This window comes from Notamacropus eugenii, chromosome X (assembly GCF_028372415.1).
Source record: "Notamacropus eugenii isolate mMacEug1 chromosome X, mMacEug1.pri_v2, whole genome shotgun sequence".
Taxonomy (NCBI): Eukaryota; Metazoa; Chordata; class Mammalia; order Diprotodontia; family Macropodidae; genus Notamacropus; species Notamacropus eugenii.
The window spans coordinates 92,659,630-92,672,095 of record NC_092879.1 but is presented as its reverse complement, the minus strand read 5'-3'; the positions used below and the strand labels follow the sequence as shown (position 1 = coordinate 92,672,095).

The window sequence follows — 12,466 nt, the reverse complement described above, 5'->3', positions numbered from 1 at the left end:
TCCCTCTCCGGCACAATCAGATTACAATTGCTTTGGAAAAGTAGTGCCAGATGTTGTTTAATGACATGTCTAGAAAAGTAAGAGCCAATGAGTTTCCAACAAAGGTTGTTGGTGGGGATTTTTTTTGGGGGGGGTGGGGAGGTAGGGTTGTGTGGGAGGAGTTGTTTTTTAAAAGACAGCCACAAGTGAGATCACTGCAAAGAGACCTGGGAAAGGACAATGAGAAAAGTATGTTAATTTCTTTAGCTCTGGCACATTCAGTGATAAAGGGTTTAAGATTCCGTTCTGTAATTGGCATGTTGGTTTGATGACTGGTCTTTGTCCCAGCGCCCTCTGCACTGCTTCTGCACTTACCTACCACAAGCGTTTGGAACTGGCTGAAGGAGGTTTCCTTTCTTTCTGTGGGACCCAAGCACACACACACACGCACACACTCACACACACTCACACGCACATACTCAAACACACACTTTCACACACACACTCACATACTCACATGCACACACTTTCATGAGTAGCAAACCTTGGTCCTTTACATCACCATCTCAAAGACTGTCTAGTCCTATGGCACGTAGAGTGCCAGAAATCCAAATTATGGTATGTGAATATTTTCTAAAAGGCTTATTGCAAGTCACTGCATAGGTCAGTGAGACGAACATTCAGAGCTAAAGCTGTATGTGAAAAGGTACAATCTTAAGAATGAAGCCCTAAGAAGACAAAGAATACTATGGGGAAACTGAGGCAATTAGAGAAAAAACAAAGGGAGTCAGATAAGGAATAAAGAAGAAACCATGTGGATTAGCCCAAGATTACAGAGAAATACAAAATTCAGATTACAAATGAATGCAGAAATGTGATGAAGGTCACTGAGCAGGCAATGAAAAGAACAGGTATGTGAGTAAGGCCCAAATTCCCAGTGGAAGTGACAGGTACAAACAGAATCTCATTTCCTGTATAATACTATGCCAGCACTTTTTCTCCTTTGTGTCTCTAATAGAAAGTGAAGATAAAAGAGGAAAGAGTTGAGTGTACACACACACACACACACACACACACACACACACACACACACACACACACACACACACACACTTAATGTTTTGGACACAGGCATCATCTCTACTGCAAGGCAACCTCGACTTGGAACCCCATGTGAGTGGCAATAAGCCCACATAGAAAAGTTCATCATTTTACCTTATGATACACAGATGTTGTAAAGAAGAGCTGGGTCAGGGAGTCCCAGAGAAGTGGCCTGATTTCTAAAGAAAAAGCATTCAAAAGGTTAGTCACCTTTCTGTAGATCTCACTGGGCATTTTCCTCCAAGGGGAGCCTATTTTCTTGTTACCTACCAGAGAAATTTCCCAGAGGAATCCAGCTGAGAAGCTGCAGGTACTCTGTTTGACAGGAGATACCATCCCATAAAGGCAGGCTCTTATATAGGAACACCTCACTGGAAGGAAAGCCCTCCTGCATGTAACATAATCAAAGGTCAGACCCTCTTGGAGCACAAACACTAACTAGTGGGCAGAACTGCCCACCCTGAAGGAGACAGCTCTGCTTGATGAGAAAAAGAAAAGGCCAAAGATGGCAGAATTTCAGCTGGATTTGGACAGGGCCAGGAAGGCTGGCTTCACTCATTTCTTTAGTCGTATTTGTTTAATGCTAAGAGTTTTATTCAGGATTTGACTTCTCCTTTTGTATGTCTGTCTTTGTTTATGGTTAACTTTATAAGAAAACTTGCCTGGCAAAGAAATCTTGCCTTGCCTTTGTAGTGAACTTGGCCCTGTAATTATACACCTAAAGACCAGCTCATGCACCAGCCTTGTGCAATGCCTCCCAGACAGTGAATCCTGGCAGTCCCCCATCATCCTCTGAGCCCATGGTATCTATCCCCTCCTGGACGGCTTGGATGAGATGGCTGCTAAGCTCCCTTGCAACTCTGGCATTGTGTGATCCTATAATAAAAGAACTCCTGTATTCAGCTCTACTGCCCCATCAGTTCTGTTTGGGGTAGCCCCCAGGGAACCCCAAAGCTTCTTCAAAAGACTAGAAAGCCTAGCACATCACATTTCCTTAATTCAAATCAAGTGGAAGGGGAAGAGGCCAGTCTGGATCACCTCTAGCGAAAAACCTCAACTAGAGAATACTTACAAAGTAAACATAACTTAATACTTTCAAGTTCCTGTAAAGTAACTTTACCTGCAAACGAAATGTTCCCAAGAGCCCTCCATGCCTCGAATAGATGCTCTTAGCTAAGTCAGAAGTCTCCAACCCATCATTACTTCTGGTGCCCTGCCCCCTTGTATTTGCTCTACAATTATACTGAGATATGGCCATTGTTGCCCCCTGAGGGTAGAGAAGGAAATAAGGATTTATTCAGCCCTTGCTACATGCTGGGCCTGTGCTAAGCACTTTACAAGTGTGCTCTTGTCTGGTCCTCACAACCACCCTTTACGATCCCTATTTTACAATTGAGGAAACGGAGTCAGAAAGCGGTGAAGTAACTTGCCCAAGATCCCATACCTAGAAGTATGTGAGGCCAGATCTGAACTCAGGTCTTCCTAATTCTAGATCTAGCATACTGTAGCATCCCCAGCTGCCCAGGGATAGAGGAGGACTTGTTTCATTCTTCCTATTTGTATCCCCAAGGTCCCAGGAAGAAAAAGATCAGGACTATAACTAGGCTGCCCTGGATCTAGATAATGCCCTGGTGAAGAAACTCCTCCCTCTTGCCAGTGCAAATCCCCACTTTCTCTGCAATGTCAAGACCTACAGAGTTGCCTGGAGTGTGGAGAAGTTAGGTGACTTGTTCAGGGTCATGTGGCCACTATTTACCAGAGGCAGGCCTCAAACCTTCTGTCATGCTGGCTTCAAAGACGGATCTCTGTCTCCTAAGGCACAATGCCACTTGGCCTGAAAACACTTTAAAAAAAACACTGAAGTATCTGCTGACTGAATGGTTCATCTCACTTTCACAATTCCCTTACCAAATCCTTGTTGTTATTTAGTGGTTTTTCAACTGTGTCCAACTCTTTGTGACCCCATCTGGGGTTTCTTGGCAAAGATACTAGAGTGGTTTGCCATGTCCTCATTTTACAGATGAGGAAACCGAGGCAAACAAGGTTAAGTGACTTGCTCAGGGTCACACAGCCAGTAAGTGTCTGAGGCTGGATTTGAACTCAGGAAGGAGAGTCTTCCCAACTCCAGCCTGGCATACTATCCACTACAGTGCCACCCAACTGCTCTACCAAATCCCTACTTCATAGTATTTTGGCCTTTTTTAAGGCCAACTCTTTGAAAAAAATCTTCTAATTAGACGTAGTCCAGGGGTAATTATAACAAATTACATTTATTTAAGGCTGAGTAAATAGCTCTTTTCTGATTATTAAAAAACTATGGTACTTTAAAAAGAGAAAGCGCTACACTGATGCTAAAGACATATGATTCCTCTACTAACAAGCAAGTCTGTATTAGTTACACCGAGAATTTTGTGTTTATTCCCACAGCACTGATCATTATTTTAATCCAAAGTATTTGAAAATATGAAATGAAAATACACACATACATTATACATGTGTGCATACACATACATCATTAGATTATTGCCTAGAATACAGTCATCTGTCTTAAGAAAACTCTATAGTAACAAATCACATAGGAATATAATATTTACTGTGTATAAAAAAAATGCCACAGAACTTAAAAAAGAACTTAAAAAAACAGAAAACCAATAACATCTGGAAAAGCTGCAAGACTCCAGAAAGAAGTCAGTTCTCACCTGTAAGAAACACTGTGCGCTGATGATAATGTCCAGAAAGTTCCTGAACTCTTTTTCAGACATGTGATTACCGAACCTATACCAAGTACATCCTAGAACAGGAGATCACAAACGAGGCATCTGGTTACAGAAGGAAAGCTCCCCAAAGGAAAAACTCAAATGCAAACACTCAGTGCCCCAACACAAAAAGTCTGGGGTGGCAGGAACACTAAGCATCACAGGCTCTTGGTGGGCGCAGCTCAGCTGGTACTAGGCTTAGGGCTGAAACTCCAGTGGACGGTCAGGTATCAGGAAAGAACAGCCAGCTGGGAAGCATGGCCTGCCTAGCATCCTCTCTTCCAGGGCTCTGGGTTTTTTTCTTTCTTACCTCCTTTTAATGCTTCATTCATCCAGTAATAAAGCCGCAGCGAGATGGTCTCATCTTGGATACAGTTCAGATAGTGCAGTAATGGAGGGCTCCTGAGCACTGAGCACATCTGGGATGGAAGCTGCAAGAAAAGTTCAGTTAAGTCTATGAACGGGTAGAGGCCCTGGGGAAAAGTGAACAGCCAAAGGGCTTGGCAGGCAGGCAGGGCCTCCTCACTCACCTGAATGTCCTGGATGTTCTCCAAGAGCTGGGAGAATGTGTGGAGCTGCTCTAAGGGAAAGGACTTCTGCTCACTGAGTATCACATTCAGGCTGGTGCCTTCCTCGTCCTGCTCTTCCTCACAGATGTAACTACTGGTGGGCACTGGGATAATGCAGCCAGAATTCCATTTCTGAGCAGAAAGACAACAACCCACAATCCTTTCATTGAGTCTGATCAGCCCCAAACTTGAAACACAAAAACCAGGATGAAAGTGGCTCAGTTCATGGTCTTTTAGGGGGCTTTGACGAAATATCAGATAAACAATATTAGAAAAACCACTGAAATAAGCCTCATCTTCCGAAGCGTTGGCTTAGAAAGAAGGCTCCACATCCCTTGGGTTGCAGACGCTTACCTTTTTTCCACGATGGCTATCAAATGTACCACAAATGGTAGTCGGGTTCACAAATGATAATGGGGATTTCTGATTTCTCTGCTTCACAAGATAGACAGCTGCCTGCCAGACGCTATCCGTCGTCTTAAAGTAGGACTGTAAATTAAGACGTTCATTAGGTTTATGACTAACAACTGTAGAAGGCAGGGAGGCACAGATCCTAAAACTGCCTAAACTGAAATAATTAGCAAACTTCCTAAGTTCCCATAAATCTACTAAAAAGCATTTTTCCTGCCTCTATTTTCTATAACAAATGTATTCTTCCCATTAAGTAATTAAGACTCTTCTCAAATGAATCTTACGGATTTGTAAATCTCCAAACACTTTCTAAAAACTACACAATTCCAATACCATTAAAATTCTAATACTATTATATTTTGACAATTCTTGAATCCAAAGAACCCAGATCTCAACCTTGATACAGACACAGAGCATTCCCTTAGTTCCTTACCTTCCTTTTTGGAGAGAAAGAAATGGTAATCAACTCAGGGCAAAAGGACCTATACAATGACAACAAGGCCTGGAGATAAGGATGCGGTCCCTGCAATGCAATAAGACTTTTTAATTCAGTGCCCAGTAAGGTGCGCACCCTGAAAAGGATGTCAGAAATAAGAGAAAACTGACATAAAATGGCCCCAGATGTGGCACAGCCAAGCAGGTGCTAACATTGCTGCCCAGTTGAAGGTGACAGAAGAAAACAAAGAATGACCAGCAGGAGGTTTAGATAAAGTCCCCAGCTAAGCCCAGGGCATGCAACTTGTGACACTGAGGCAACTGGTAATGGTATTTCTAATGCATAGACTTCTTTACTATGTCCTTTCCTCATTATCTACCTCCTTTTTCTGTCCATTCTCTCTGCCCTTGCTTTTGGCCTAACAATTAGGAGCCACTCCTAGCACCCCTGCCACTACCAATTAGCTAGTCAATAAACATTTATTCAATACCTACTATGTGCCAGACCCTGTGCTGAGAGCTGAGGATACAAAAAGAGGAGCCCATGGCCCATTGGGGAAGACAATAAGCAGATCTGTACAAAGAAGCTGCTTACAGGATAAACAGAACACAATTAACAGAGGGAAGGCACTAGAATTAAGAGGGTCAGGAAAGACTTCTCTTAGAACATAGGATTTTAGTTGGGACTTGAAGGAAGTCAAAGAAGCGAGGAAGTAGATGTGAGAAGGGAGCACATTCCAGGCATGGGGGACGGCTAGAGAAAATGCTCAGAGTGTAGACACAGAGGGTCTTGTTTGTAGAACAGTAGAGAGGTCAGTGTGACTGGATGCAAAAGCAACATGGCAAGAAGTAAGAAGATTGAAGGCCAGTGGGGAAGGAAAAGATAGAAGGGCTCTAAAGGTAAAGTAGAGGATTTTGTATTTGATCCTGGAGGCAACAGGGAGCCACTGGAGTTTACTGAGGCGTGTGTGTGTGTGTGTGTGTGTGTGTGTGTGTGTGTGTGTGTGTGTGTGTGTGTGTGTGTGTGTGTGTGTGTGAGAACTGGTCCTGTACTGTAGGAAAATCACTTTGTTGGCTGAATGGAGGATGGATTAGAACGGGGAGAGACTTGAAGCAAGCAGACTAGCAATAATTTGCATAATCTTGCAATGCTCCTGGAGTGAGGTGATGAGGCCTGCTCCATGATCAGAAGAGACAAAGGGGCATATTCAAGAATGTCACAAAGGTGAAATCAACAGGTCTGGGAAGAGAGGTTTGGGATGAAACAGAGGTTGTGAATGGGAGGGACTGGGAGGATGCTGGTGTTCTCCATAGTAACAGGGAAGGCAAGGGATAAGGCAGAGTTTGGGGGGAAAGATAATGAATATGGTTTTGGACATACTGAGTTTAAAATGTCTACTAGACATCCAGTTCAGAATGTCTGAAAGGCAGCTGGAGATGCAAGATGAGAGGTCAGCTGGGAGGTGAGGGTAGGCCAGGGAGACTGGTGAATCCTCCTCAGGAGCTGAGGAGGTCACCCAGTGAAGTAGGATAGAGGGAGAAGTGAAGAGGGCCCACAGCGGAAGTGTACTGATAAAGGACTTTCCGATTTACAAAGACCTTTCCTCCCAGTAACCCCGGGAGATGAGCTGGGCAAGAATCTTCATGTCACAGAGGAAGGGACGGAGACTCAGGAAAGCAGCATGATTTGCTCCAAGTCCTAGAGCTGCTAAGTAGTCAAACCTGGGCTCTGACCCAGACATCCCCCTCCTAACTTTCCACTCATACCTATTTTAGTCTAGATCTGATTCTGTTGGTGTGGGAACTCGTAGCATGGCAAGGCCCTGTGCCAAAGTGCAGCAACAGCGTGTGTTCACTGAGATTCTTTGAGACACCATCTCCCAAGGCCTCTCTGCCATGATCTCACTGGCAACACACTCAGGGTACAGCCCTTCCCCACTCCTCATTTAGATGCCAAAGGAGAAACAAAAGTTGGGAAGAGGGTGGAGGAAATAGTCACATCCCAGGATAACAATTACAGACAGCTTCACTGGCAAATGCCTCACCAGTGCAAAGCACTAGTTTACATTTAGTGAAGACTCTGGTTTTAACTAAATCTATAATGATTATAGAATGATAAGCTACTAATGCTTGACAACTGTACCTCTGACACATCTGATTATTCTGAAATATCATATCCCATTCAAGCAAATTGAAAGAGCATTCAAATTGTTTTAATATAGATAGCAAATCTATTGAATTGAATACTGTTAAAATATGTGGGCCAGCAGTTGGAACTTAGAAATTTTGTTGTGAAAATACTCATTCAATTAAAACAGCATTAAGCCTTCAATGGCGACAGTACAGCACAAGCTGGTGACCCCTGGCAGGGAGGGGCAGCATCACTGGCCTTGGTGTCATGAGACCAGCTTAGGCCTGGACACTTCCATGCTGTGGGCCTTGGAACAGATGACTCCACCTTCCTGAGCTACCACTTCATCATCTGTAAATGGGAATGATACTATTAAGACTCTCTACCTCACAGTACTTGTAAGTATAACAGTAACTGGCATCTGTATCAGACAGCAGGTGACCTCTGAGCAGCCTCCACCTCCTCTCCCCACTTCAAGGCTCAGCTCCAAAGTCATCTATCAGCTTCCTGAAGCCTTCCCTGATCTCTCTGCTCAAACCACCTTGTACACATTTCCCTGTGCATACACTGTACCCATGCTGGGCAGTGCTGTGCCAGTGTCTCCCTTGTCACACAATCAGAATGTGTGCTCATCAGAGAAGGTACAGAATGGAAGTGCATGAAAAGAAATGCAAAATGCGCCAAGTTAGAGAAGCCACCCCAAATGTTCACATGGGCTATTTGTGCCAGACCTGTGGTAGAGCATTCTGAGCTTGCTTTGGGCTGACCAGCCACAGTCAGACACGCTGTAACTTGACTCTGGCATAGTGATGTCATTCTGGTCCTCTTTGAGAACAAAGGACAACAGCCAACTAACTGACCAACCAACCAATGGCACACCCGCCAACAGAATGCAAGTTCCTTGAGATCTGGGAGGGTTTTGCTTCTGGCTTGGTCTCCATGAGACCTAGCACCATGCCTGGCACATGGGAGTTGCTAAGTTCAGTTTGCAGCTGTAACACTAAGACTTTTGGGACACTCTGCATTTGCTGTTGAAGTCCTCATGCACAGACCTGAAAATAGCTTATGCCCTCTGCCACGGTAACCTTGATAATGCAAGCACTGTCATTAATAAATCAAAATGTTTATGTGCAAATGGTACTGTCTCTTGGGCTCAAGCAGTTTTAATGGAGTAAGAATTTAGCAGTACAGGGGCCAGTGTTACTTACTGTCTAGAGTCAGTGCTCAGAAACATTCTGCTCATTTAGTATTCGTTAAAATATACTATCACATGACAGCTAAGGTGGCGCACGTTCTTACCTAACGAACATTTCCCTGGCTGGCCTTGAGCCTACTCACCACCTTGTCCTGGAATTGAAGCAATCTCCTCACACGAAAGGGTTTGACTAGAGAAAGCAAACCGAGCAAAGATGGGTCAGGCATTGTGGGATAAGAATAAAGTCAAAATATAAGCAAGTGCCCAACCCCTTCTCTAGGAGAGTCAGTTCATTCCACCTCATCCTACAGGCCAGGCCATGGGTAGAGGGCTCTAATGCTCCGTGATGCCCCCGAGACCCTGCTCCCAGACAAAGCAGCAAGAAACTGCCATCAGGAGCTCTCGCCATGAAGCAGAATAGTAGCACCATATAATTCTCCAAGTCTCATAACATGCAGAGTAAGAATGCTCACCATTCTCCTTCTTGGTCAACAGATACAGTAAGTGACAGACGTAACAACTCTGTGAAGAGAGAGTAAGAACAAAAGGTGACTGAACCCCCCCATCACATCTTTGACCTGAGCTTTTAAACTCCCTGAAGGAAGAAAGGAAAAGGGGCATGGTGGGCGTGGGCAGGCGACGATGAGCACAGCTGAAGTTGGGAGGGAAGTTGCAAAACAAGGATAAGGGACAGTAGTTGGCCGAGCCAAGGGTTGCATCATAATCTGATATATAATTCGATGGCAAAAGAAGGCACCTCTACTACATTGGGGATAGTCTTATTCTACCTCAACTTCAGTGTTCATATGATGAGGACTCACTGGAAGCCACAAATGGACAGTGGGGGGGGGGGGGGAGGGGGCTACCAAGCAACAACAAACGACTCAATTGTGATTCTGCACAACCGATGTTGGGCAACCTATTAGTAAGTTTATAAACCTCTTCTCTCCAGCCTCCTCCTAGTACCTCACCTCAAACTTGACTGAGAAAATCTAGGCCATTCCCCTAGGAGGTCCTTCTTCACATCTCAGTACCATCTCCCACCCCTGATAACCAGAGAGCCCTCTGCTGGGCCCTCAGCCCCTTCCAGCAGATGGCCCCACAATCACTTTGGCTCACGTCCTAATCTTCCTGCTCAGCCTAGCTACTGCTTCTTGCCTGCAGTCTACAAGTACACCCAGGTCTCTCCCATCCTTAAAAGGCCCTCAACAGCTCCTGTCCTATGGTTCTCTCTTCTCTGCCAAACGCTTTTGTTGTTCTTGTCTCAACCTCTTACAGTGACATCATCATTCAACTGAGACTGCATTCTCTAAAGTTACTAACAAGTACTTAGTTGACAAGTACTGTGGCCTTTTCTCAGTTCCAATCTTTTCTGATCTCATAGCATTTAACACTGCTGACCACCCTCTCTTCCTTGGCTTACAGCGCCACTGCTCTCTCCCAATTCTCCTACCCTCACTGACTGTGGATATGCCCCATGGTGCCTTCCTGGGCCCTCTTATCTGTCTGCACTGTAACATGACTACCTCATCAGCTCACGTGGTCTCAAATCACATCGGTGCAGATGATTCTCAGACCCATACATCCCACCCTTGTCTCTCCCCTGAGCTCCGATCCCATAATGCCAACTGCCTATTGGATGATGTGAACTCAACATGCCCAAAAGAGAACTCATCTTCTCCCTCCACCTTCTCCTATGATTGTTGAGAACACCACCATCCTCCTTCCACCACCGTGGCTTTTGACCACGGTGTCATCCCAGACCCCTCACTCATATGATCCCATATATCCCATCTGCTGTCACATCTTATCATTTGCACCTCTACCACATCTCTTACACGCAATTCCTTCTTTCCTCTCACACAGCCACCCTGCCCCCAAAGGTCCTTATCACCTCTTACCTGAGCTACTGAAGGAGCCTCTAATTAGTCTCCATTAGGAGTCTCCTCTCTCCAATTCATCCTCCCCATAGCTGTCACATTACAACCCTCTTCAAAGAGGATCCCTATTACATAAAGGATCAACTATAAACTCTGGTTTGGCATTTGAGATTCTTTTTTTTTTAATTTAACTTTTAACATTCATTTTCACAAAATTTTGGGTTACAAATTTTCTCCCCTTTTATCCCCTCCCCCCCCAAACACCAAGCATTCTAATTGCCCCTATGACCAATCTGCTCTCTCTTCTATCATCCCTCTCTGCCCTTGTCTCCATCTTCTCTTTTGTCCTGTAGGGCCAGATAGCTTTCTATACCCCTTTACCTGTATTTCTTATTTCCTAGTGGCAAGAACATTACTCGACAGTTGATCTTAACACTTTGAGTTCCAACTTCTTTACCTCCCTCCCTCTCCACCCCTTCCCTTTGGAAGGCAAGCAATTCAATATAGGCCAAATCTGTGTAGTTTTGCAAATGACTTCCATAATAGTTGTGTTGTATAGGACTAACTATATTTCCCTCCATCCTCTCCTGTCCCCCATTACTTCTATTCTCTTTTGATCCTATCCCTCGGCATTTGAGATTCTTTACAACCTGGTCTAACCTTGCTTTTCCAGCCTTCTTCCACATTACTTCTCCGCAAGAACTCTACATTTCAGACAATGTGATCAAGGACAAGTCACTTAACATCTCTTTGCCTCAGTTTCCTCAACTATAAAATGCAGATAATAATAGCCCCTAGTCAGAAGATTGTTGTGAGGATCAGAATATTTGTAAAGCACTTAGCATAGTGCCTAGAATGTAAACAGTGAGTGATTAACAAATGCTTACTTGCTTTCTTCCTCTGTGGCCTTCTTGCATTCCTTCACACGCAATATTCCATGTCCTGGCATCATTCCACATCTGCAAAACTCCCTCTCCTTATTTGCACCTCTTAGAATAAAACCTTGCCTGGTCCCCTACTCCAACCCTCCTAAGGCCCTCCTCTCCAAGGCTAACTTGTCCCCTCAGTTAGAATGTAAGCTCGCTGAGGTCAGGGACTCTTCTTTTTGTATCCTCAGGCTCTTGCACAGTGCCCAGCACACAGGAGACTTTGATCAATAACTGAGGTGGCAAGTACTTAGTTATTTCTTGTCCACTGCAACCTCTGAACTTGTAAATCAATTCTGAGACTTTAGACATAATTTAAAATGACCTGAATTTAGACAAATGCTTCAATTCTGTTGTCTCCTTAATAACTATTCCTTTTTTAAAAAGCCAAACAAGTTTTACATGAAATAGAATAGTTCTTTCTGTGAAAGCCTACCACTTCCTAAACAGCTTCTACCCATTATATACTTCTGACATGAATGAAAGTATATAATTAAGCTCTCACTTAGAAATATATGCGCAGGGCTTCAAGGAGAATTGCCAAACAGGATCTCAGTATCTCATCTGTGAAGAACTGAAATGCCTTTCCTAACAGGATATAAATTTAGGAACTAAATATTTGCCCAAGTGTGGAACTGTTAACTATCACAGCTGAAACACGGAAAAGTTGGACTGCAATGCCAATTAAGTGCAACTGATTTTCCAGGGGGAAAAAAAAGCATTGTTTTAAAAAAAAAAAAGTGGTGGCCTAACCCATGAAGCTCAAGACCAACTGCAAACAAGGTGAAAAGAAGCCCTGAAGATTTGCATGTCAAACAGTTCAGCCTGAACCACAACAGGAGATAAGGCCACACTATTCCTACAGATGGTGTGGTGGGGCCTCAGAACTCAGGATCACCATCCTTGAACAAAGGAGTTCCAGTTAGACTCAAGCACCAACTTCTAATCCAGAAACTGAGGTTGGAGATATGAGTAAACAGAAAAAATCACCAAACACAATGAACAAATAACTTGGACTGAGAGAAGCCCAAGGGATATGCCCACAAGAAGAGAGTGATAACTTTATAAAAATTCCAAGCAGCA

At 44.1% G+C, this 12,466-nt stretch overlaps 1 protein-coding gene across 2 annotated transcripts in view; it reads right to left on the bottom strand.

Moving 5' to 3' along the window:
• The window catches only part of CENPI (centromere protein I), a 47,933-nt gene that overhangs the window by 14,149 nt on the left and 21,318 nt on the right, over nt 1-12,466 (bottom strand). For both annotated transcript variants that reach the window (XM_072626413.1, XM_072626412.1), the window contains exons 7-15: nt 9,051-9,099; nt 8,721-8,767; nt 5,250-5,339; nt 4,760-4,894; nt 4,367-4,537; nt 4,147-4,267; nt 3,780-3,871; nt 1,351-1,468; nt 1,195-1,259 (exon numbers count right to left, since the gene is read on the bottom strand). In XM_072626413.1, coding sequence (XP_072482514.1) covers nt 1,195-1,259; nt 1,351-1,468; nt 3,780-3,871; nt 4,147-4,267; nt 4,367-4,537; nt 4,760-4,894; nt 5,250-5,339; nt 8,721-8,767; nt 9,051-9,099 — 888 coding nt within the window. The remainder of the gene's footprint in view (nt 1-1,194; nt 1,260-1,350; nt 1,469-3,779; nt 3,872-4,146; nt 4,268-4,366; nt 4,538-4,759; nt 4,895-5,249; nt 5,340-8,720; nt 8,768-9,050; nt 9,100-12,466) is intronic.